The sequence below is a fragment of the Mesoplodon bidens genome (genome assembly GCF_964165515.1).
Source record: "Mesoplodon bidens genome assembly, chromosome: 16".
NCBI classification, from domain to species: domain Eukaryota; kingdom Metazoa; phylum Chordata; class Mammalia; order Artiodactyla; family Ziphiidae; genus Mesoplodon; species Mesoplodon bidens.
The window spans coordinates 63,610,090-63,636,839 of NC_138173.1; the positions used below are offsets into that span (position 1 = coordinate 63,610,090).

Genomic DNA, 26,750 nt, shown 5'->3' on the forward strand with positions numbered 1-26,750 from the left:
CCTGTCCCATACATGCACAGTTTCCCTAACTAATCAACATCCACCAATAAAGTGGTACATTTGTTACAACTGATGAATTTTACACAAATACATCATTATCACCCAAAGTCCCCAGCTTACATTAGGGTTCACTGTTGGTGTTGTACATTCTACGGATGTGAACAAATGTTTAAGGACACGTATCCATTATATGGTATCACATGGAGTGTTTTCACTGCCCTAAAAGTCGGCTTTGCACTGTAACCATTTTTAAGGCTACAGTTCAGTGGCATTCAAGTACATTCACACAGTTGTACAACCATCACCACTATCCTAGCCATCTCCAGACCTCTTTCATCATCCTGGGTCCAGGGTTTAATTTGGGGTGATGCAAGTGCTTTGCAAGCAGACAAGGGTGGGGGTTGCACAATACTAAATGCCACTGAATCATTCACTTTAAATTGGTTAATTTTGTGCTACGTGAATTTCACATTAAAACAGAACAACAGTGCCTGGCACACCACGGCGCTCACTATTTGTTAATAAATGAATGAGTCCTGGCCTTAAGGAAGCTCACGGGTTGGTAAAGGAACAGGGAGAGAGCAGGAGGTGCCCAGATTCTGGGCTTGGAGCAAAACGGGGCAGCTCCTAACCCCTTTGAGGACTGAGAAACGGGTTCCCAGAGGACAGACTGCCTGAGAGAAACCTTAAGGGATCAGCTAGAGAATGTGGTGGGGGGGAGGTAAGGGAGAAGAACATCCCACGCAGGGGAGGGTGACATTCCCTATCCCCGAGCATGGGGGAGATAACTAAAACACTCAATGTTCGTTTCATAAACTGGTAACTATGTCAGGTGATGGATCTATTAATTAACTTGACTGTGGACTTCATTTTGTAACGTATAATACATATATTAAGTTATCATGCTGTACAACTTTAAAAATCTCACTGTACAACCTAAATAGACACATTTTCATTTGCCAGTCATACTTCAGTAAAGCAGGAAAAAAATGAAACATTATTAAAAGAAAAATCAAAAATTCAAAAAATCAAAAATCAAAATGCATTCATTTTCCCATTATAATACCCCAAGTCTAATAAGCAGTATAATAAAATAATAATTATATGTAATATATGTAAATATTTGTTTGTAATAATTAGAAAAAACATAATAAAATGTAAGAGTAATAAACAAACTAGTAATAGGGGAACTTGTAAATGTTAAAAAAGTCTTTGGGGAGGAAAAACAGTGACCTCAATGGATCTAGAGTAGGGGCAAAAGGTGGGAGGAGACAGGCAAACAAATCAGAAGTGGAATCAGGGGTGGGTGCCGGGGTCTAGAAGTGACCGGGAACCCACCGCGTCTGATGTGAGCGGAGGCCCCAGAAGGGACAGGTAATCTGTGTCAAAGCTGTTTGGGGTTCTCATGGCCTCGACCTCACTGGAGCTCCACGGTCACCCTGACAGGCAGGTACAGCAGACCCGACTATCCTCTCATATATGACAAAACCAAAGGGTGTCCGCTCAGACTGACCCACCAAGGCCACACGGCCTGCATGGCCTGCAGCCAGCCTCCTGACCCAGGCACAGCCTCTCCGAGAGGGAGGGCAGCTCAGCTAGAATGAAAACTCTAACACTCCGTTCAACTCCTTCACTGTTCTTATTTGAGTTCATCTTTTGGGGGGGCGGAAAAACCTGCATATTTTCACTGTGGGAAATGGCCTTTAGAGTAAAAAGAAAGCATTCCTTTTTGGTAAGATGTGGACTCTTCACAAAGTTTTACACACAACTCAGCATGGTGGTCATTTCCCAGATGAAACAATGCACGAACCGTCAAATTTCTAAAATCCTAAAATAGTTATGAATAATTTAAAGCCTAGCGTAAATGAACCAAGCTGTCCACAACTGCCTCAAGAAAAGGCAGAGCCGCGGGTCCATTAAACTGCCAAATAAAAACACCTAAGAGGTCTAGCTCAGTGGTTCTCGACCAGGGTCATTTTGCCCCACCAGGGGACATTCAGCAATGGCTACAAATATTTTTGATTTTCACAACCGGGGAGCAGAGACCAGAGATGCTGCTAAACAGCCTGTAATGCACAGGAGAGCCCTCACAACCAAGAATTATGCAGCCCGAAATGTCTAGAGTGCTGGACTGAGATTCTAAATTCCCAGGTGATTCCATATATCCAACTGAAATCAGAGGTGGAAAGGTGGATTGGTGGGTCCTGAAGAGCCGATACACACACTCCAGGCTCTGTGGCTTCAGAGCTGTGTGGCATTTTAACCAAGGCGCTTCAAGTCACCGGCCGGTTTCCCTTGTTTGCAAAACGGGGTTCCTACTACCTTCCTCAATGAGATCAGACTAGCTGAGAGCCTCAACAGGTAGAGGGCCCTCCGTAGGTCCTCAAGGCCAAGGCTAGACTAAGGTCCCAGCCGCCTGCAACAGGCAAAGCCTCCAAGGTACTTCACTGTTTCTGAATAGCACACACTCCTGGCCTTTGCTTTATACACACACATTTGGAAAAGCAAACACCAGAGCACAAAGGCATCCATCTAACATGGTTGGATGCAATTTTATTATCCTTCAGTCTCATGAAACAGAAGTCTGTTGATGGACAGTGGGAGCCTGGCGTTGGGGATCACTGCGTCTCCCTTACAAACGTGCTGGAAGCCCACCTGTGGCCGGTGACCAACAGGACCACCACCACTGGGAGGTCAGGGTGTGTTTACACGGTTCATTTTTTCCTCCGGGTCCAGCACAAGCAACGCATCTTGCGCTTGGCTTTAAATGGTATCACCCGAATGAAGCACCGCTCTCATAATCAGCACTGCCTTTCAACAAGCACAGACGGCACTCAGGTGCTTAAATGGCAAATCAAGGGCTAAAATTCGGTGGAGCTCTCCAGGCTCTCAGATCTGGTTCTCCGGGTGGGTTCTGAGAGAGAGGGGTCAGGAAATGGAGGCTGGCAGGCACGTGCAGAGTGCTGAAGGTCTTTTTTGTCTGCCGTCAAGCCCCTGCGACAAACTGAATGGGCTCAACCAGAGTCAGTGGGAATGAAGCCCGTGTCAGTCTTGCACGCCCGTCATTCCCAAAGAGAAGCCTGCAGGTTCGTAGCACAGGATGAAGGTTCCATTTTCACTGTCTCCTCCACAATTCCTTTGTATTTTATCAGGTACCTCTGGCCATCTTCAGAGAACTGTATTGCCCCACTATGGACAATCACATTAAAACAGTACATTTTAAAGATCTCTTTCTGCCTTGGCTGAAACAGTAGTTTCTTTTTATTTGTAATCACTCAGCATTTTCCCCCTCCTAATTTGAAAGGGGGTGGGGGGAAGATGCAGCACTGCAGCGGACTGCAAAATGCACTCAAACGCAGCTCTAAAGGAAAGCACCACCCAGCGGCTCCATGTTGGTTTCCATGGTAACCGGGGTCCCTGGGCCCTGGCACTCACAGCAGGAAAGGCTGCAGATTTCCATAGCAGTATCTTTTTTACTAGACATAAGATGTCCCATGGCAATTTTAAACATTTGGGAATCAAAAAACATACCGTGTGCGTATGTGTATGTGCACGCGCACACGCGCGCACAGATCAATATATTTACAAAACTAAGACAACGTAGATGAAAGAAGCCAAGATATTCTTACAGATAAATATGCTTATGTCAAACATGACAGATGATTAAAATATAAGCAAAACAGGCTGTCACACACTCATACACATACACACACACACACACACACACAGGGCTAAAAGAAAACAAAAACATCTTCCATAGAAAAAGAAAGGACTGCAATGGAAGTGGAAAACTATTTTGGGAAACCAGACAACCAAGGATTCCATATAAAAAAACAAGCCAAAAAAAATCTTGACTAACGATAATCAACTGAGAGTCCAGGACGGAGCTTTTTTCCACAGCTCATGTTCTTTCCTACTTGAATGGTCTCAGGAGCTGAAGTCAACAAGCGGCTGGCCAGGTGGCTCTCAGGGGAAACCACAGGACAGAAAGCCCTGACCTAGAGTGAGAATCCCACGGTCGCCCCTGCAAGCTGAGCGGCCTCAGGCAAGTGACTTCAGCTCGCTGAGTGTGCCCTGTAAAAATGAAAAGGTTGCGCTACATACTAGATGGTCTACAAGAGAGACTCTCTACCTTCTAAACATGAAAGACCAGAGCGTTACGTTAAACAAGACAAAACAAGGCATCAAACCTCCAGGTAATTCTCATGTCAGGCCACAGATATGTTTCCAAAAGCAGTGTATAAGAATCAAATTTCTTTAAATTATAACAGGAGAATTCACTGCCAGACTCTGGGTGAGGGAAGACCTTTGGGATATTCTTTCTCTCTCACTTTCTCTCTTCTCTGAGTGATTTCCCAATACCACGTTTCTTCCAGCAGAGCACAAGTGAACAGCTAAGGTGAAATTTTTAGTTCAAAGTAGTTTTCACATTTCGTGCATGTTTTCAGGCTGGGGCTTTATCTGAGCAGAGGGGAGGCAGCTATGCAATCAGGCAGAATAGACTCAGCCTAGAAAAATACTAGTTTGACAACTTCTAGTGTCTTCAAGTTCACGTTTACACTCCAAATGGTTATTTTTATCTGAGGCAGGCAGAACAAACCAAGTTCACAACTCTATGGCAAATGATCTTCCATAAGCAAGCATTGTTTAAAAAAACAAAAATTGCCTCATCTGTATGAATTCAAATAATTGCACTTTTTCATTAATGCTCATTTATATTTTACCAAACGTGACTGTGGTATGTCTGTGTGTGTGGCAGTGGGATGGGGTGGAGGGGTATTAGTTATTTTAAGCCGAAACAAAAAGCAAAGGGAAAGAGCTAGGGTGGGGAGGAGGGCGGGAGGGAGATGATGGTGGGAGAGTCCCCCCAGCTTGTGCACACAGCCCCGCAGGCAGCTGGAAGGATGGAGCTGCTGAGTAGACCACTTCATTATGTAAACTGCCTAATGACACAAATAACCGTGCTGCACGCAGACCGACCCAGTCACCCATAAAAACACACATCCCCTCCACGCTTGGACCTTCCTCCCCACTGCCACTGCTACCACCGCCACCATGTAATTCACCAGCGTTTATTAAGGCTGCCGAGGTTAAACAGAACAGCACGCATCATATCTTCCCTGGCGTTGCCTGAATTCAGTCAAACCAGAGAAACACTACTGACTTGAGCGGGAGCAAATGCTCCTCTTGGTTAGTGGGAGGACGAGCCTTAACTGGACACCAGGGCTCGGGTGTGGGATTTTTACATCCCTAACTCTCCCTGGTAGAGGATATTAGGATTCTAGTGACAACCTGCTCTGGACACCCAGAATACACGTATGTAAAAGTGGGACTCAGGTTAGTGCCCTTCAGGCTAACGCACAATAACTGTTCAAGGGTCATTTCGGGAAGGTGCAGTGAAAAGCCAAATACCATCTAGGCAGGCCACAGGGAACCACAAGGAAACAGCCCATCTCTGGCAACTGGTGCTACCCAATCAAAGATCAATAATAAGCCACCTGTAGAGCGGGAGACAATGCTATTTTCAGGGATCACTTTTAATATTAAGATGGGATTAGAAATGAGGGACTTTCATTTCAGCACCAGTGATGCTTGACTCATGATTCCCAATCTCCTGGAATATACAAATTTGCCCACCAAATTAACTGAATATACAAAGTCCCCATTGCCTAACTCCTTTAACACAAAAAAGGAGGGGAAAAAAACAGAAAATAAGATTTTCTTTTAGAAATTTATTAAACAAAAATACTCAATAAATATATGGATTCCTCTGTTATTCCTAGTCCTTACCTATAGTGTGCTTTGTAAAAAAAAACAAAAAACAAACAAAAAAAAGTTTAAAATCCACATGTCTCCCTACTGTGCTATAGACTCAACACCAAGTCTGAGTTTCATGTAAAGCAAACCAAAAAATAATGACGTTTTTAAAAAATGGAAAATGGTAAGACAATCCTCACATTCACAGGGCCATTTTTAAAAAGTTGTTTTATCCTAAGCAGAATATGTAGGATTAAATGTATTGTGCTGATGAGTTAAAATGACTCAAGGTCTATCCGAGTAGAAAAACAGCAAAATAGTGAAACCCAAAGCAGAATGCACACTTAGGAGCTCATTTTAAAAGGCATTACATCTTTTTATGTCATCCCTTACTAGGTCAATGATAGCTTCAAAATCTCAGAAGAGATGGAAACTTTATATCTTGAAGCTATATTTAATAGGCATACAGTTTTTAGCTAGGTTACATATTATTAGAAATAGCAATAATTTACAAAATTTTTTTGTACTTCATATAAGATTGAAACTCATAGGTATTCAATATAAACAGATTACATACACATATATGTACACAGATTCGGAGTGGCTTGAGGGGCTGAAGGAAGTGAATAAGGCTACACTAAAGCTATTCCACGTTTTGGTCCCACCATAGCCCTCAGCAAAGTTGTAAGCATATCAAAGATGAGCTCTACATAGAAACCAGTCATCCTGGAACAGAGAATTTGTCTCTCTGTCATTCTAAGCAAGAATCTGCTAAGACCAGTCCGATGCTTCAGTTCTCTCAGCTAATATATATATGTATGTATATGCTTATATACACATACACATGCACGTGTATATAATGTTATACACAAAGGTTGTTATATATGTGGTTACAGATACTGGTTGTATAGATATGTGTGTGTATAGACAGACATACACACACACATATCCTCATTAAAAGGATTACAGCTACAAAGCCCAATTAATAAAGGGCAGTTTGACACAACCCAGTGTTAAAGTTGTTCTTTGCATTCATCACGGTTCAGAATATTTACAAATGGTGAATACATAACCGTGAGAAGGCAACCCAGTCTTGGATGCCTCTGAATCCACTTATTGTTCAACACGAGGTGACTTTCTGACTACAGAATCTGGTAATATGGATTCGTTTTGCCAAGATATTTCAAGTAAAGGAGATACGCCAACAGCAATCACCCTCCTCAGGTTCATGAAAATTCCTTAAATGCACCTTGAAGGGAACAACAAGCAAAAGGCTGACCTTCCTTAAAAGCTAGGCTTCATCACAAAACAGTTTTCTCAAGCTTGTCCGTTTTTTCTGCTCCCATAAAGAGCCTTTTTTGGACACATTTTTCCTAATCACCCCCCTCCTCATAAAACGTTAATTCCACAGACCTATGTATGTCTGTGTATTACTGTATGCATATCTGTACCTGATATATAAAAAGGGTAAGACCCCCTCCTCTCCTCAAGAACCAATTTCCACCCCCTTTGGAATGATATCCACTGAGAATGCATGAAACGGATGAAACGGACAGGCTATAAAAAGAAGATGGAAGCATTTGTTGTTGGGAATTATTATTGTTTACATGTACCTCTCCACCTAACACTCCACCACCACATGCCTGTCTAAACCTTTCTACCACCCACTGACCCAGTGCCTCAGAAACAACACCTCTTTGCATTCTTTACTAGGTATACAGTAAGCTCTCAGTAAAACTTTCTGATATAAAACAGAATAAATCAGATAACTCATAAAATATATACATTTACTGTTAGTCTTTCTTTGTAGGAACTGTTATACTCCTTATATCCATGCTGTGTCATGTGGTAGCCACTAGGTATATGTGGCTATTTAAATTAAAATTAGTTAAAACGAATTAAAATTTAAAAATTATAAATTCAGTTCTTCAGTTACACTAGCCACCTTTTAAGTGCTTGATAATCTCAGGTGGCCGGTGGCTACAATACTGGACGGCAAAAACACATAACATTTCCATCATCACAGAAAATTCTATCACAGAGAACAGCCCTGGCCCAGCCTAAAAGCTCCACGAGGCCAGGACCGCATCGGGGTTACTTACCATGGCACACGCAGGATGTGTTAAGCCCTGGCAAAAAGCAACACAATTAAAAGGAAACAAGAAATATGGGAGAAAAGGTAGCTTTGTCTTGGCTCATCCAATTTCCCACTTTAATCAACTACAAATGTTCTTATTTTTCATAGCTTTGCTCTTACTTACTCCCCACACCCACCTACAATACAGCAATGAGAATTTTCAAGATGTAACTACCGGGCTTCCCTGGCGGCACAGTGGTTAAGAATCTGCCTGCCAATGCAGGGGACACCGGTTCGAGCCCTGGCCCGGGAAGCAACTAAGCCCGTGCGCCACAACTACTGAGCCTGTGCTCTAGAGCCTGCAAGCCACAACTCCTGAGCCCACACACATAGAGCCCGTGCTCCGCGACAAGAGAAGCCACCGCAATGAGAAGCCCACGCACCGCAACGAAGAGCAGCCCCCGCTCGCAGCAACTAGAGAAAGCCCGCGTGCAGTAACAAAGACCCAACGAGGCCGAAAAATAAATAAAAATTAAAAATAAATAAATTAAATTTTAAAAAAAAGAAAGATGTAACTACCAGCAGGGCAAAATTGGCTTCGGGCTTCCTCAGAATAATTCATGTGAATCAAAATCAAGAGGTCAAATTCAAAACCCCAAAAATGAAAGGCAATAGAGAGTTTCTAAATTCATGTTTTAAAACATTAGAGAAACCAGCTGCTGGTCCATCCACTATGCAAGCAAGATATGAAGTACTTCACTTTATCAATTTTTATTTAACAAATCAGCTACTGTTTCCTGGGCATCTATAATGTGCTAAGGCTCCAGAAAATCAGAGCTTGGCACTATGGCAACCATATACAGACTCTAAGTAAAATTAACACCAGCAGGTTTCCATAAAACTTTGTGGCTCCAGATGTATTCTGCTAGATTCCTTTTGCTCCCCATTACCTATAAAGCCTCAGCTGGAATAAGATCATCAGAAAAATTAATACACTCTCCTTGAATCTTTCAGAACAATAAGCTTGGCTCTTAAAGAAAACTACAACTGAGCTGTTTCTCAAATACTCATAAGGTCTCTCCTCCTTTAAGAATCCTAAGGACAATAACCAAAAATAACTAAGGAACCTGAACGGGCACATCCAAGTACAAAATCAGTTTAGTGATCTATCGCCACACCTATAGATTAGCGGATTGCAGTTTTATGCCTTTTTATTTTTAATTAAGTGAATGAAAGTGTCGATGTTTCTTTAAGGTCATCTTCAAACAATATGCAGTTCCAGGCCTGCAAAAAAGTTTTTTTAATGACATTTTTTTTTTTTTTTTTGCTGTACGCGGGCCTCTCACTGTTGTGGCCTCTCCCTTTGTGGAGCACAGGCTCCGGAGGCGCAGGCCCAGCGGCCATGGCTCACGGGCCCAGCCGCTCCGCGGCACGTGGGATCCTCCCGGACCGGGGCACGAACCCGTGTCCCCTGCATCGGCAGGCGGACTCTCAACCACTGCGCCACCAGGGAAGCCCTTATGACCTTTCTTATTTTATTTATTTTTTTCAGTTCGTGGCTGAGTAGCTTCCTAGGTAGAAATCATGACTTAGTTACATGAAAGAAAGTTCAGGTCTCAAACACCGAAATCAATCCAGAAGTTAAGGGCCAGTGAAGTTTCAATTAAACAACCTGGTTAAAGTAAAACTTGGGGGCAAACAAAACCAGTCTGGCTGCCTCTTGAAAACAGCTTCCTGTCGCCTCCTCCCCTAAAAGCGAAGATTCCCCCTTTTCCCCCACCCCAGCCAAGAGCAGGTAGCTGCCTTTAACCTACCTGTCCCCTTCCTGTGACCCCCATCATGGATTTGCTGGGCCCTCTTTGGCTACAATGAAATACAAACTCACTCAGTCCTGAGACTCAACCTCAGAGAAGGGTCCCAAGATTCAAATTCTGAACTCCCAAGTGGAATCTGGCCAAAGACCCCACCTCGCCAGCCTCCTGCCCCCAGAGATGACAGCCTTCTTCACCTGGATCCTCCAAGGGCTGCTTACAAACCCTGCCTTCCCCCTGCTAGATGCCAGATACTTACCAGTATTTGGGAACCTGGGTTCCTCAGAGAGAAGCAGGATGCAGGCCCTGCCCTGGAGGCAGTTGAGTCTAGTGGGGAAGATGGTGACCACACAGGGAGGTCAACACTCTAGAGGGAGAAGGTGCTACAGAGGCCTCAGGCCTGAGACCCAAGTTACCCTGGGGACAGAGGAGTGGGAGCGGTGGGGGACAAAAGGTTCACAGGTGACGTGACTCTCAAACTGGCTCCAGGAAGACAAGCCGAAGATCCTCAAGCATCTAAAGGGGGCAGAGAGGGGGTGGGCTGGGAAGGGCACTCCAGGTCTGGAATGCACATGTGCAAGAAGAAAGGGATCAAAGGGTTTAAGGGATTCAGGGAGCAGGGAGCATTTTCTTGTGGGTGGCACTGCCGGCCGTGGGTAGAGATGTCATTGGACAAGTGGGCGATGGCAAGATGGCGAGAGGCCTTATTCTCCTGGGAAGCCTTAAAAAATCTGAGATTCCTAAGTGCCACCCCACTCCACCCCCCCAGTTAATCAGTAACCACAGGTATAAGGAAGGGCTCTGAAATCTGTACTTTAAAACAAGCCTCCTGAGCGATAGGATCCACGCAGCGAGATGAGGAGCGTGGCGTTTAACAAACTCTACACTAAAAACACAAGGTATTTTTAAGAACCACGACTGTGCCATTCAGTGTTAAGCTGTGGAGACTGTCTTCATCAAGACAGTCTCCACAGTCACTGAAGACTGACTGCCTTCACCTTGGCAATCCAGGCTCACTGATTAAAGTCCACCTCTGACCGTCTGGACCTCGCTGGCTGTTGTGAAAGTTCCAGCTTCCACCTGCCCTCCTCACGCATACGTTGCGGGTCTCTTCTAACCGTATTTCTCGCCTAACCTTCTCTCTCCTTTATCCTCTGCTTAACTCTGCTTCCTTCCACTCCCTTTGTCCCCGGAGCGAAAATTGGAAACTCTAAAGACAATATAGAAAGAGAAATTTTAGACTGTCCAACTTCATTCGTATTTTAAGATTTAATAGGGCCAAAAGGAGATTTTAAATTGTAGAATATTAGAGCTGAAAAAGGTTACCTGCGATCATCTAGGACCCTACTAGGTCCTGGGAAAACCCCTTTTACAAGTGGGGAAATCAAAGCCCGGAGAAGTGAAACAAAATTATTCAGGGTCACATAGCTGGCCAAGCAGAAGACAAACCCAGGCATCCTGGCTCCCAATCTATTCATTACTCCAAGGTGCTACATAGATTGTTTTTGGTATTTTTTTTAATGCATTCAGGATCAAGTAACTTTAAAAGCAAACGTAAGTTTATACTAAATCCAGGAGCACCTTACATGAGGAATCATAATTTAATGGTTAAAATCTAGACTCTGGGCCAGGCTTCAGTCTCCACACTTCCAAGCCATGTGACCTTGGTCGGTTTAGATAAGCTCTCTTCGTCCAGATTTCATCATCTAGAATGGAGGTCATAAGCACTGACCTCACAGCGCTGTTTCGAGAATGAAAAGACTCAATCCGTGTAAAGCACGGAAGGACGGAGCCCAGCCCGTGTTACGTATTCAATAAAGGTGACTAGAGATGATCTAGTCGGCTGGGGATCCATTTCCTTCCTTCTTAGAATCTTAAACTCCTCACTCTGGGTTTGGTGTATTATCATCTCAACATCCCGGAGATGGTTTTTGAAAGCTATAAAGTAATTACAGAGGCACACTGAGGCAGCCAAAAATGAAAGTCACACAGCATTACGCTCTCAAAGGCCCTAGCTGACACAAGCAAATGATGCGAGGGCCAAGAAGGGCCAGTGCTAAGACGTGCCCCCGCCTTCCAGTGAAAGGGGGGCACCAGGCTGCACGCTTACAGGTGTAGGAATGCTACTCCCCAACACCAGCCACCGAGGGTTGAGAAGCCTCCCCCCACCTTTGTTCTTTTCCTTTTCTTTTTTTAAGCAACCCAGACAACTGCACACCAGTCAGTTCAACAACTCCTATGACAGCCCGTGTGCTGGTCCATCATGGACACGAAGAAAACGGAGATCCTGCCTCACAAAAGTCAGGCATCCTTTGTACAACAAATGCCTAGGCACTAATTCTTTGCGGCCAATAACACAGAAACAGGTGTACTTTCACACTGAACACAAGTTGTACATTCATTCCAGAGTGCAAACATCAAAAACATATGGAACTGTATGTATTATGGTGTTGATTAACTCTTAAATTTCATTATGGTTTAATTATTCACCTAAACATGTACATTGTAAGAGCGACTTACACTCTTTCGTTAAAAAAAATGAATAGAACAGAGTTCTAATGTATTTCCATGTTCTACTTAATAGTTATTATGACTAGATTGATTTTGCTCTTATAATGCCTAGCTTTAGAAGATTTTCCTAAATAAATTATATTCATAGCTACTGCAAAATATTTGCTAAAAAGGACAAAGACCTTTCAGAGCCATTCCCTTTGGGAAACAATATGGAATGCTAATATTTTGGAAACCAGACAACTGCTAGCTTGAGATTCTGGATACCAGCCCAAAAGAGACTCATTTAAGAATAACTGCTATTCCCTTCCCATCTTTCCAGCAAGAAAGACTCAAAAAATATGATAGCTAAAGGCTCTAAGCAAGAGACTGGACTTTCCATAGAGGGTAGATATCAAACTTCAAACTGCATCAGCGTTACACCCTGTAATGACCACAAGCCCAAATATGTTTGCTGCTGACCAAAACAGATTGAAGCTTTTTTTTTTTTAACAGATTCTTCATTTCCTTGGAGGTGCATACACCATTAAAAAGAGATTACCCATAGATCTCCAAAAGGATGTATACATGGACATTAACTGCAGTGTAGCTTGTAACAGTACATAAGTGGAGATAATCTAAATATTCCTCAAAAGAAAAATGATTAAATCGTGCTACATCCAGACAGTAAAATTCCACTTGGCTTCTAGAACCAATGAGGCAGCTCTCTAGGTACTGACATAGAAAGATAATTATAATAGACTGTGGAGTAAAAGCACGGGAACAATGTTTCTTACAGGTTACCGTTTGAAAAAGATCTTACAAATATATTTTATTGCATATATCAACCTACATATTGTTCAACGAGTAATTTTTCTCCCATATGTGTTTAAGTATGCAATAAAGTCTATAAAAGACACTAAGCCCAATCTCTGCAAATGGTACTGAGAGGGTAGATTTTACTTTATATACATCGTTACATGACTTTTTTTTAAACTAAAGAGCATGTTCTATATTTTTCAATTGTTAAGTAAAAATTAACATCATACAACTAATTTGATGCTTACTGAACGTAAGATGTGCATTCAAGTTTCTCTCTTATCGTCTCCATAAAATATAACTTTTTTGTATCAACCATACATTTTTTTAGGTCATGTGAGTTCTCACACTCCCATATTCAATAAAGTTATTTCCTCCCAGTGCATATGGATTCTAGACATCGAGATGTAAAGTATTCTGGTATTGCTAAAAGTGACCTAAAATCAAATGGTTTAAAAATATATCAAAGCAGGGGGCTTCCTTAGTGGCACAGTAGTTAAGAATCCACCTGCCAAGGCAGGGAACATGGGTTTGAGCCCTGGTTTGGGAAGATCCCACATGCCTCAGAGCAACTAAGCCCGTGCGCCACAATTACTGAGCCTGCACTCTAGAGCCCATGAGCCACAACTACTGAGCCCACGCAGCACAACTACTGAAGCCCGCGCGCCTAGAGCCCATGCTCTGCAACAAGAGAAGCCACTGCAATGAGAAGCCCGCGCACCACAGCAAAGAGTAGCCCCCGCTCAAGGCAACTAGAGAAAGCTCAAGCACAGCAACGAAGACCCAACGCAGCCAAAAATAAAATAAATTAAATAAATTAATTTAAATATATATATATATATTATATATATATATATATAATCTCAAAGCAGGGATCTTGTTCCCTGTGACATTATTTGTCTTTTGTCAATGACATCACCTCCAAACTCCTTCTCTACCTCCACCAGCACCACAGAGAAGCTACTCTGGTTTCTTTTCCCACAAATAATTGTTTTTCCTCCCTTCAACCGTGAGAACTTGCAGGCCCTTCAATATCCCACCGAGAACCACTCTCAGAAGTGGCGTCTGCAAAAACCCAGGTTCCCACTGAAGGAAATTATGGACAATCGGGATACATGTCTATTCAATCCTTTAGGGTCCATCCAGTATATTAAACATTAAAATATAAACTTACAAACCACAGAGCCTCAAAAATGCAACACCAGATACGTAAGTTCTTTAAAATAATGGAGCAACTCTTTTAAGAAAGACACACTCTGATGGCTATTCTAGAAAGACATCCATATGACTGATGAGTCCAATTCCAGATCCTGCTGCAGTCGGAGAAAATATGAGAAATCTGACCCAATAACACTAACAGCCGTGAACACTGGCATGACCACTGTATTCCTCTTTATACTTGTATATTCTAAAGGTTCCATAACACACACATATGTGTTACGTAACAAAAAAAAATTTTTTTTTTAGATGTTGGGGGTAGGCGTTTATTAATTTATTTATTATTTATTTTTGCTGTGTTGGGTCTTCGTTTCTGTGCGAGGGCTTTCTCTAGTTGTGGCAAGCGGGGGCCACTCTTCATCGCGGTGTGCGGGCCTCTCACTATCGCGGCCTCTCTTGTTGCGGAGCACAGGTTCCAGATGCGCAGGCTCAGTAGTTGTGGCTCATGGGCCTAGTTGCTCCGCGGCATGTGGGATCCTCCCAGACCAGGGCTCGAACCCGTGTCCCCCTGCATTAGCAGGCAGATTCTCAACCACTGTGCCACCAGGGAAGCCCCCATAACAAAATTTTTAAGGGGCTTAGAAAAAGATACTGGGTAAGACCCACGTCAAGCTGACAAACCAGATGAAGAAACCAATGCTCTGATGTCTCCATCACATTCTCCTAGGGAACCTTCTGAAACACCGCTGGCATCTTGGAAATGAAGAGAAATACTACTTCTCCTGGGAGAATTTCCTCGACTCCCTGAGCTAATAGCTCACTTTTCCATACTCCCCCAGCACTCTGTTCTACCACTATTACCATACCAAACATATTATTTCTACACTGAAATTCTTCATTTGCACATAGCATTACCCCCCTCCCCCCTGCCACTACAAGCTCCTCCAGGACATGTAGAGTAATATATTGATTTTTGTGGTCCCATGACACTGCCTGAAATATCAGCAGTTTTCAAGCATCTTAAATGAGAAGAGTCCTCACTGCAAATTCATTTGAATATTTAATTAAGCACCTATGGTACATGGGTACATACTGAAACCCACTGGAGGTACATACCCATCATGGGCTTCAGATAAGCTTAACCCTTGTGTGACTGGGAGCAATCCCCCCAACACTGGCCTACAACACCCACATTTTCCCATGTCACCAAGACAATGACAAGAACAGGCATATAGCCGTCAGTGGACAAGCAGACGCAGAAAGAAGGCAACAAAAGAGGCAGGAGAGATTCTCTGAGAATGAAAAGGAAAGCACCCCCTTTGAATGGGGGGGTCTCTAGGTTATGGGTGATGTCCTATTTCTAATGATGGTGCTGGATACAGACAGATTTACTTTCTTCTCTACACCTTTCACATGTTATGAATATTCTTTTCTACGATTCACAGTCACTGAAAAACCATTACAAATTTTCAAAAGATTTCCCTTTGTTCATTGATTTAATAAACATACTTTAAACACTTACTGTGTTCCAGGTACTACGTTTTGGGAGGGTTCAGACATGCACACGTCACCGTCTAGTCTATACCTGTAGGGGTCTGCAGTCAAATGTGGGAGACACACAAACAGACACAACACAATAGGACGCTACTTATAATAGGTTTCCTCGTTTTATGGGAACCTAGAAAAAATGGTCTAACCCATCATTCTCATTCCACAAGGGACTGAGGAAAATCTTAAGATGACACATGAGAGGGAAAAACAAATTGCAACCAAACACACAGCTCAGGACTCTACAACCAGCACACCGTTAAAAGTGATCACAAAAACATATCAAGCCAGGACTTCCCCGGTGGCACAGTGGTTAAGAATCTGCCTGCCAATGCAGGGGACGTGGGTTTGACCCCTAGTCCGGGAAGATCCCACATGCCATGGAGCAACTAAGCCCGTGGGCCACAACTACTGAGCCTGTGCTCTAGAGCCCTCGAGCCACAACTACTGAGCCCGCACACCTAGAGCCCGTGCTCCACAACAAGAGAAGCCACCGCAATGAGAAGCCCATGCACCGCAACGAAGAGTAGCCCCTGCTTGCCGCAACTAGAGAAAGCCCGCGTGCAGCAATGCAGACCCAAGGCAGCCAATTAGTTAACTGATTGATTGATTGATTAATTTAAAAACACAACAAGCCATCTCAGGCATAAATAGTGGTTCCTTTCATTTATTTTTCACTCTTCTCGTGCATTTTATTATCTAGAGAACGATTTGCAGCTTCTACGATGTGGAATCCCACAGAGTTAAAAAATCTATATATTTTTAAATATGAGTCAGCTAAGCTCTGATAACTTAAGCTCTATATTCTTGTAAAGCGCCCAAGGGTAAGAGCCCACACACTGAGCGCCGTCAATGCTGGGAGCCATCCCTCCACCTGCTTACCACGTGTGTTGGTGGCCATGTCAGCCACTTTCTGAAAGGCATCCAAGAAGGCAGCTGCTGCTACTACTGTTGTCCTAAGATGTAAACAGAAAACAAAAAAGCATGAGGAATGTCTCACACTAGCAGATGCATAACAGCAAAAGGGCCGCAACCGCTGCTGAGGACTGAAAGTAACCCTCCAGGAGAGACAACCCGACTGGACACGGACAACCATTGGCTTTGTGGACCCACTTTATTCTTAAGGACACTTTCTCCTTCTCCTGTTAGCACTCTCCCCCGATAACGTCCAGCTCATGCAGCGCTAGTCAATAAATGCTACCAATTCTTCCCACCCCATCCCACCCGACAGTATAAATTATCACCAGGTTAAAATTTCACCAATGAGGAAAAAGGTGTTTCTGCCTAAAAGAACAAATTATTTAAAAATATAAATGGTATAGGTGAAAGTGATTTTAGAGTAGGAAAACGATATAGCTACATGGATTGGCAGAAGGAATCTTGGAGAGTAATCGTCTAGGTTAAACAATTCATTTTAGAGTTGGGAAAACTGAGACCACAGCTACATAGTGATTTTCAAGATCACTAGCTCATACCAGGGCTGAGACCAGTAGCCCAGCATGACTTACAGTGCCGTGTTCATCCTACTACAAGATCCAGGCTAAATGACTTTTCCCCCTAAATCATAACTATAGGGTAACTGAGATACTATTTTTTCAATGTTAGAATGCTACCTAAACAGCATCTTCTGAATTCCTAAAAGCTGAGAATGAGGAGGAGTTACTATACTCATTTGCTGTCCTAGAAGTTATTCTGAATTCTTCACATCCCCTTGAGCACTGGGAGATGCCTTGAGCACTCTGTGGTCTCCTGGTTCCTAGAGTTGTGGTCCAAGATGTCACTGAATGAAAAGTAAGCACTGCTGCATCTCAGGGCCGTGATTACCCAGGACAAGCAAGCAAGCCCCAGGCTCACTCACAAGAACTTTATAACAGAATTTACAGCCTGATGTTAATTTCCAAGTATTTCACACATGAATCTAGCCCTCACTGAGCATTCCTAACAATGCAAAATTGCTGAAGGATGAAGATGAGAATAAGGCCTAAAAAGGAATGAGTTCAAATCAGAGGGGAAAAAAAAAAGAAAGAAATGACCTTTGAACATAAGCAAGAGTAGCTATGAAGCAAAAGGTTCCTGGAAGGTGATGGGAGTGGTCCCCAGGAAAACCTGGGCAATGGTCCCTCAGAGCCAAACTTCAAAATGAGGCCTGATATTTTCCAGTAGAGCAAGAGAACATTCTGCTCAAAAAAAAAAACAAAAACAAAAAACCCACAATAACATACACACTAAACAAAACAAAAACAAAAACAAAAAAACACCACTTCAAAGTATATTTCTTAAAGAGTTGGCACCATGGAAAAGTTAGCTTTATCAAACACCCTGAGATTTATGAATGGCTCATTCTGATTTATAATTCATATCTGATACAACAGCTGGATTTATTCTTATTCAAGTCAAGGCCAATCTTCCAAATTTAATGAGCCAGCTGGAGAGGTGCCTTGAGTATGACACAGTCCCCAGGGCTCCTGTGAAAACGAAGACTGTGGTCAAGTGTGACGAATTAAGAGCTTTTAAACACCGACTTCCGATGAGCCATATTTCACGGACCGCTTTTGTCACAGGACATCTTAGCTCTCTCTGACAGGGCAGAGCAAACATGCATCCATCAGCAGGAGGAAGGAGTGCTTCCGCGTACGTGCTCCAAGACTATCTGCCTGGTCTACGGTCGTATCCTTATGCATTCCCTAGCACAGAAAATTAAACCATGTGCTTGAGGCTCCTATGGTGCTCTCAGCCAAGTACTAGTGGTTTGACAAAATAAGGAAATGGTCCCTGCCCTCAGGATGCCTACATATTGTTAAAAAAAAAATATATATATATATATATATATATATATATATATAAAACTATATGGTACTTTGTACCAGTGGGGATAAGACTGCTTTAAGTCCCACTCTGTATGTTTAAGGCAGCTAATCAGTTAATTATTTTAAGCTTTAGCGTCCTCATTGGTAAAAGGGGAAGAGCGTCTTTTCCTTGTTCAACCCTGAAAACCTGCCAGACAATTAAATGAGGCTGGATAAGAAAAAGTGTTGGAGGAGGGGTTGGACTTAAATGTCTTACTGTTTTACTACAGGAGGTGACCTCCTACAGGGTGGAGACTAATCTATTTGAAATAAATGATGATAGCGGCAGAGCTGGGGGAGGGGGTCTTACATTCTGGGCAGAGGGGTTTGGATCTGATCCAGGATAAAGTAATCAAAGGTTCGTAAGCAAAGAAATGGTAAAGGACCTGACAAGTGGCAAAGGGGCCATAGTCTGGAGCCCATGGTCCATCTGGATGCCCACTCGTGGATCTGGAAATCCCAGGCCCCATGAAGCTGAATAATGGACAGGGAAAGTTCCACGTCTCCTAAGTTCTTCTCTCCTAATCTACTGGGGAGCCATGGAATGCCCCGTCCTATGGCTAAGGTTCTGGGCAGGGACCCCTGGTGCCAACAGGCAAAGTCCTAAGAGCCCCATGTCATTCCTCCCTCCTCTCTCTGTCATCCACATGGCTTTTTATCCCAGAAAACACCTACCAGCTTTGGTCTCTGGAAAACCATCCCCATACATCCAAACCAACCAATACGCCGTGAATAGGGGTCGTGAAAGTAACTGTTTTTTTTTTTAATGTCCCAACCCTCTTGAAGCACCCTCTAAGTGCAATCGCACCCCTCCCCTCACTGATTTCAAAAGCATATCGCTTTAAGAAGAAGATGTTGCCGTGTTTTCTATTTCATATGAAATGATATATTAACAAGCACAAGATGAGGCAATAATAATAGCCCCTTAGAGCACATCAGCATTAGATCTTGGTTTTTAAGCAGTTTTATTGAGACATAATTTGTATACCATAAAATTCACCATTTTTAGGTGTATAAGTCATCAATTTTTCAGTAAATTTAGAGTTATGCAAACACCACCACAATCCCATTTTAGAACATTTCCATCACCACAGAAAGGTCCCTCATGCCCATTTGCAGTCAACCTTCTTTTCCACTCCTAGCCCCAGGAAACCACAAATCTACATCTGTCTCTACAGATCTGCATTATCTAGACATTTCATGTAAATAGAATTATACAAACTAAGTTTTAAACTCTATAAGGATAGGCAGTAATCAGAATGGACTGTGGAGCCAGACTGCCTCAGATCAGTTCCCTGTTCTGTCATTTATCAATACTAGCTGTGTGACTTTGGATAAGTTATTCAGCTTATCTGTGCCTCAGTTTCCTCATCAGCAAAATGGGGTAACAACACTACTTATCTCTTGGGGTTGTGAGATTTAACTGTCACCATGTACCTGGCCCATTATTACCTTACATACAATACTTCATTTGACTCTCAACATTCCAGTGGAAGGAGGCAGAGTGGATATGAGTTTAATTTTACATACGGGAATCAGAGGTCAGGACGCATGGCTAGTAAGTGGCAACGCCACTGCACGCTTCTCTATCTGCAACACTTCCAAAACTAACCCTAATTTGCCTCTTGGGTCCATCCTATTCCATCCTTTGTCTAAGGATGCTGCCGTTTTCCTAGGGATGACATGCTTCTACTTACCGAAGCTGGGACTGTAGCTTTCCGGCTTTGTTTATGAAATCTTCCCAAACTGGATAGCTCCCCTATAACAAAACAAAGCCATACGTCAGTAAGTCATGCTGTGATAGACATCTGATGAAGACAGCGACAGCAAGCTCAGGTCCAATTATACAGGAAACAGTATATGCTCTCTTCCTTTGCAGTCTACGACAGGTTGCCCAGATTACTGTACATACAAGTGTATTGGCTCAGAAATGGGTTATGAATGTGCTCAGTCCCTGTGATCCTGTAAACACTACAGATACCAAGTGGAACAAGTTTGGCAGAATCTAAGCCATATATGGATGCATCACTTTTTGAGTCAACAGATGGGTGGGTCCAAATTCAAGATATGTAGACCATTTAAGGCTCTACCCTGAACCACCTGATCATGGCTCTGGCTGTTCTCACCCTTATCCCAGAAGGCAGGGAGGGGGGAACCAGAGTGACTGGGGCTCCTCTCCAGGACAGGAGACTACTGGGAAGCATTATTAGACGAGCAGAATCTCGAGGTTGGGAAGTTACCTGAATACAGCTGCTTCAGCTGATGGCTTGAGCCCAGCACCTACATACAACATGGTTACAGGTGGTTCCCCAGCAAACAGCAGCTGACAGGGAACTCATCACCCTCCACGGCAGCCTACCTACGTCAGCCACCCTGTCCTTTAGGTCCACGCAGCCCTAGTTCTAACCTTCTAGGGATCCACAGAGTTAAGACCAATCCTGCTTCCACGCACACATCTTTTCAAAGAACGGAGGATAAACAGCACATTCCTCCACAGCTTTCCTTCTTTCAGCTCCCAGATGGAATTCTGTGTCTACCCGGGCCCCTGCCTCACGTCCCCACAGCATCTCGGGGACACTCCATCACATGTCTCTACTTTTCTTCTAAGTGTGGTGCTCAGGCACGAACTCAAAACTGCAGGTGCAATTCTGACGGGGGCAAACTGGGGGCGGGGCGGGGTTACAGCTGCAGGCTAGAATGTGAATGTTACAAACCTTGACAAGGTAAAAATAACGTATGACACCTCTTGATTTTGTCATTAAGGAGAGGGGATGAAAAAACTATAATGAAGTTAATCATCTCATCTTTTATTATAGAAGCCCCATCAAAATAGTCTAAAACTGAAACTGACCTAAAACAATGATTTCACCTTCCTAATGGTTTTAATAATCTTTTTCTCTTATGCTTAGGAGCACAGTTTCTCTACCTTGCCACTACTGACCTTTTGAGCCAGATAATTCTTTCTTTCTTTCTTTCTTTTGCTGGGGCGGGGGGCGGGGGAGGGGTTCCTGTACATTGCAGGGTGTTTAGCAGGATCCCTGACCTCTGTTCACCAGATGTCAGGAACATTCACAGATGCCACTGGATGTGACAAAATGTCTCCAGACACTGCCAGATGTCTCCTACAGGGCAAAATCACCCCCAGTTAAGAACCACTGCCTTAGAGGAATGTCTGAGAAACTGATTTCTTCTAGTGAAGAAACAGTTGTCTGAAGTTCTGCAATTTCTTCAGTATTACTTCACTTCAGTTTCAATTCTTCCGTTAAATGAAAGTAAAATTAAATATATTTTTATTTTGAAAATATCTTGCATAGAACATGTTAATAAAAGTGCCCATTTATACATTTCTCGAGCTATCAAGTCTGTCTGAAAACGTGCACAGAGACATCTGGAAAACCGTCTACCAAATATTATAGTGGAATATTTCTGGGAGCTAAGATTTGGACCAATGTGTTGTTTTCTTGTTTGTACTTTCCTCCATGGCCACAGTTTTGTTTTGTTTTATTAAATAAGGGTCATGTATCATTTTTATAAAAACAACGAAGTCATTACATTAAAAAAATTTAAGGGCTTCCCTGGTGGTGCAGTGGTTGAGAGTCCGCCTGCCGATGCAGGGGATACGGGTTCGTGCCCCGGTCTGGGAAGATCCCACATGCCACGGAGCGGCTGGGTCCGTGAGCCATGGCTGCTGAGCCTGCACATCCGGAGCCTGCACTCCGCAACGGGAGAGGCCACAACAGTGAGAGGCCCGCGTACCGCAAAAAAAAAAAAAAAAAAAAAAAAATTTAAGATCAAATTAGCATTTCTGGTAACAACAGCACCGTGAATTTACAATCCACTCAAACCCTAAAGTCTGTTTCGTGCATACTGCTAGATCACAACCATCAATTCTGCATTTGGGCATCCGGGACCTGCTTGGCCCAACTGCAGGTGCTGGATTTATTCCTTCAAGCAGCAGTGTGCTCCCAATGGGACACTGAGCTGCACCAGGCCAGGGATTCTGTCTGACTGGCTACTGGCAGAAGTCCTTTGGCAGCTACATCTGAGCTACTGACACCAACACCCATGCACAGGTCCTGTCTTCATCTGCTAATTAAACCACTTAGCCTCCATCCCATCTTTGTGCCCCAGGGGGTCTCTTCAACCCAAGAGCATAACTTTATTTGTGTTGAATGAAACCTTGTGAGGGCTCAGGCTACCTTTGCAGGCCCATCAAGACACTGTGGGGAATCCCAAGTATAGCACCTAATACATTTACAATTTTCTTATCAAGTCCAGGTATGGACATGCCTTCTACATCTACATCCAAGTAATTAAGGGTAAAGGCTGAGATCAGAGTCCTCCGGCTGGTCACTAGAGATCTCTGCCCAGATGGAAATCAGTTAAGCACCCTTAAGAGCACAAGAGTGCAGCTAACCAATTACGACCTCATCTAGCCATCCCTTCTCTTTCTGGTCCACAAGACAGTATGAGAAGCTTCATGAAAGGCCTGAGGAAGTTCAGAGACACGGACCATCAACTTCTAGCCAAAGGAACCATCACCACTCATCTGCACACAGGACACGAGAGCCAGGTCCTCCTCTCCCCAGCAGCAGTCACTCCCATCCACGGAACCCCTGGAGAAGGTCACTGAGATGATCCATAATATTTCTTAAGAAAAAGGTGAGGGGCTTCCCTGGTGGCTCAGTGGTTAAGAATCCTTCTGCCAATGCAGGGGACACGGGTTCGAGCCCTGGTGCGGGAAGATCCCACACGCTGCAGAGCCACTAAGCCCGTGTGCCGCAACTACTGAGCCTGCGCTCTAGAGCCTGCGAGCCACAACTACTGAAGCCTGCGTGCCCAGAGCTTGTGCTCCACAACAAGAGAAGCCACCGCAACGAGAAGCCTGCACACTGCAACGAAGAGTAGCCCCCCGCTCGCTGCAACTAGAGAAAGCCCGTGTGCAGCAACGAAGACCCAATGCAGCCAAAAATAAATAAATTAATTAAATAAATTAAAAAAGAAAAAGGTGAGGCACATTCACTGAAAACACGCCAGAATGGCACAAGGCCTGCGCAGGGAGCCCCAAATCCTGAGTTCTAGCCACGGCCCTGGCAGTAAATTATGGGGGGTAAGTCACTTGACCTCTCAGGCCAGTTTCTTATAATGATCAACAAAAAAAATGCATAATTCCATCACTGTTTTTGAACACTGACATCACGGAACACTGAAAGAATGTTGGGAAGGAATAAGGAACACAAACTCCAGGGGCCCATCTCCTGGCTAGAATCCTAGCTCTCCCGTCTGCCATGGGACATCGGGCAGGTCGTCCGACCTCTGCCTGGGTAAGTCACCACTGCCCAGGGCTGGTGTGAGGAAGAAATGAAGTCAGCCATCTAAAGTGCTCAGAGCAGTGCCAGGCACTCAGTAAGTGTCCAATAACCTTTGACAGGATTGATCCAAGCGTCTGCAGGCTCCCAGGAAATCTCCTTCGGGATGCTGGGAGAGATGTTTAAAACTCTCAAGGTCAGATGGTCCACCCAGGCTGGGATCCCTCATTCTTAGTCCTAAGTACAGTTCGGACTGTGCATCTCACTATGAGTTCACCATAGTTAAAGCAGACACAGAGCAAGGCAGCGGGACACACAGTGTCAGTCAATGTCTCCGCCATTCCCAAGTACATGGCAGGTGGAGTACTTAAACCCCAGATGAATGTGCCTGAAAACAGCTGCTCAAACCACTTTAAAAGCTACTTATCTGCTCCCACTGGGAGCCTCATTCCAGTCTTTACCAAATTAGCAACAAAAGGAGGGTCCCCGCTCCAGTTTGGGGGTACAGCACCCAGCTCTCCGCCTACGAACGAACACCCACTCAGCCAGAAGAAGGCTGCCAACCGCAGCTCTCTCCCCACTTGATGATATTTGACAGTCTCTCAAAGAGTGTCAGGCCCACCTGTTTTAGGCAATATATAATTTAATGGATTCTTTAAAAAAAAAAAAAAAGAACTTCTAAGAACGGGAGACAAAAACCTCCTTGTTGAGGAATTTTTTTAAGTGTATAAATGTTATTAAAATTTAAAGGCAAGGTGATGTTGGGTTGTTTCAGATTTTCTTTTTTAAAGTTTCTTTCAAGGAAAAACAAAAAGTTTCTACCCACCTGAAAGTTTTACTACAAAAATTCAAACGCTTGGAGGAAGTGAGGAAGGAGGGAGAAGGCACTCGTAGGAAGATAAAAAGGTAATTGAGAGAAAAAGCGCTGGGTTGTTCTAGACGACAAGGCTGGGCAAAGGGAAGCAGACTCAAATTTCAGAAGAAATTTGCCAGTCGAGACACTGTGTGCACTGAGAATCCTTTTAGAAAGCAAGTCCAACGTGGTCCTTAATTTTCTAATCTGCACCACCCACCAAGAAGTCCCAGAAAGCTGTCTCCTGAGGCTATGTGTCTGGCAGGCTCTATTCACCATGCATCCCCAGAGCTATGAGAAAGCCTCAACACAGACCCCACTGCGGAGTTCACCAGAGAACATGGAAGCATTTCACAGCTTTCCAGACATACCAAAGTCAACGAAAATAAGACACCCACTGAGCGCCTGGGCTTTGCCAAGTCCAAAGTCACAGGTGAAGGGAAACAGGCTCTCCTCCCTCTGGAACCCCCTGAATTTCTTTGGAGAGGGGGGCAGGGAGGTTGTGAAGCCCTGGCAGTTTGTTGAGAATAGAACTCAGATCACACAGGGTTCTGGGAGAATGGAAGAGCTCCCCGTCAAAGCTGGTGTGTTTACAAGCACGTGGAGGGGCTTCCCTGGTGGCGCAGTGGTTGAGAGTCCGCCTGCCGATGCAGGGGACACGGGTTCGTGCCCCGGTCCGGGAGGATCCCACATGCCGCGGAGCGGCTGGGCCCGTGAGCCATGGCCGCTGAGCCTGCGCGTCCGGAGCCTGTGCTCCGCAACGGGAGAGGCCACAGCAGTGAGAGGCCCGCGTACCGCAAAAAAAAAAGAAAAAAGAAAAAAGAAAAAGAAAAAAAAAACAACAAGCACGTGGAGAGCTCTCTGCATCAAGCTGCCTGACCGTCTCCACTTCCCTACAGGGAGAGAGATGGGGCTTCCCTGAAGACGGGCTCTAACTCTGCAGCCACCAGACGGGGCGCCCACCACACAGCCCCCCCGAAGGTTGTTCTCTCTTCCAACCCCCAGGGGGATTCAGCAATCTGGAAAACTCCTACTCGGCCGTCACCGCCCAGCTCAAATGTCACCTTCTGCAGAGTATCCTGGGACCCACCTGCTTCCCTCGTATCATGCAGTTGGCCGTCTCTGAGCCTGAGTCTCCCCCGCTGAACTGTGGGCTCAAGAACAGAAAAATGGAGGGAGGAAGGAAAAGCATTTCCGATGAGAGGAACAAAGACAGGGAAGCAGAAACAGCACAAGTGGGTTCCTCCAAGGGCCACTGGAGTGGCACATTTATGCTGGGAGAGGCAGGAGATGGAAGGATGGACAAGGGGACCATGGGCGGCCATCCAGGGCAAGATCCAGGGCTGAACTACAAACAGGGCCTTCATCCAGATGGCGAGTGATGTAAATCCCAAACCAGCATGGTGACAAGAGAAGCTGGCTACCGCATCACATACCTGACGGGAGCCTGGTCCCTTGGGGAGTGGGGAGGAGAATGACGTTATTCTCTTACTTCTGAGGGAAAAAGACCATCTGATCTCCGTCGACTCCCCAAGAGTTTGGTGACCACCTAAGCAAACATGCAAGTGGGCTGCCCTGCCTACCCGCAAGGTTGAGCTCCAAGAACACCCCCGAGCTCCTGTCCTCTCCTCTGCTTTCCCCACAGCCAGACGGCTGCGCAGGCCACTCGCCTAACCCGAGTACAGGGCTCAGCCAGTGGTCATGCTGACTTGGGGCTCTGTTTTGCTTTGCTTTGTTTTGTATTAAACAGAGGCCTGGGATGGCATCCCACACACAGCGCAGAAGAATAAACTGCGCGTAACTCATCAGCCCGGCTGGTTAACGATGCCCCATAAATAATGCAGCCACTGCCTCTCCCAGCCCCGCCCGCAGAACCTCAGGGGACAGCTGAGGGAATCAGACACCAGTGCTGCCACTCGGGGAACAGAGGGGAGCCGGGAGCCTTGGTCAGAGAAGGGACCATCTGAGGGGAGCCAGAGACTGGAGGGGACTCTCACGAGGAGGCAGAATTCGGCTCAGCTGAGAATGAAACAGGGACCAGCGGGGACAGGCTACAGGGAGTCGGGTTCCAGCTCAGAAGTT

The 26,750-nt window shown here is 44.6% G+C and overlaps 1 protein-coding gene across 8 annotated transcripts in view; it reads right to left on the reverse strand.

The window, feature by feature from the left end:
• The window catches only part of MTSS1 (MTSS I-BAR domain containing 1), a 164,741-nt gene that overhangs the window by 122,292 nt on the left and 15,699 nt on the right, over nucleotides 1–26,750 (reverse strand). For all 8 annotated transcript variants that reach the window (XM_081214332.1, XM_081214340.1, XM_081214337.1 and 5 more), the window contains 2 exons: nucleotides 20,204–20,265; nucleotides 16,543–16,616 (listed from right to left, as the gene is read on the reverse strand). In XM_081214332.1, the coding sequence (XP_081070458.1) occupies nucleotides 16,543–16,616; nucleotides 20,204–20,265 (136 nt within the window). The remainder of the gene's footprint in view (nucleotides 1–16,542; nucleotides 16,617–20,203; nucleotides 20,266–26,750) is intronic.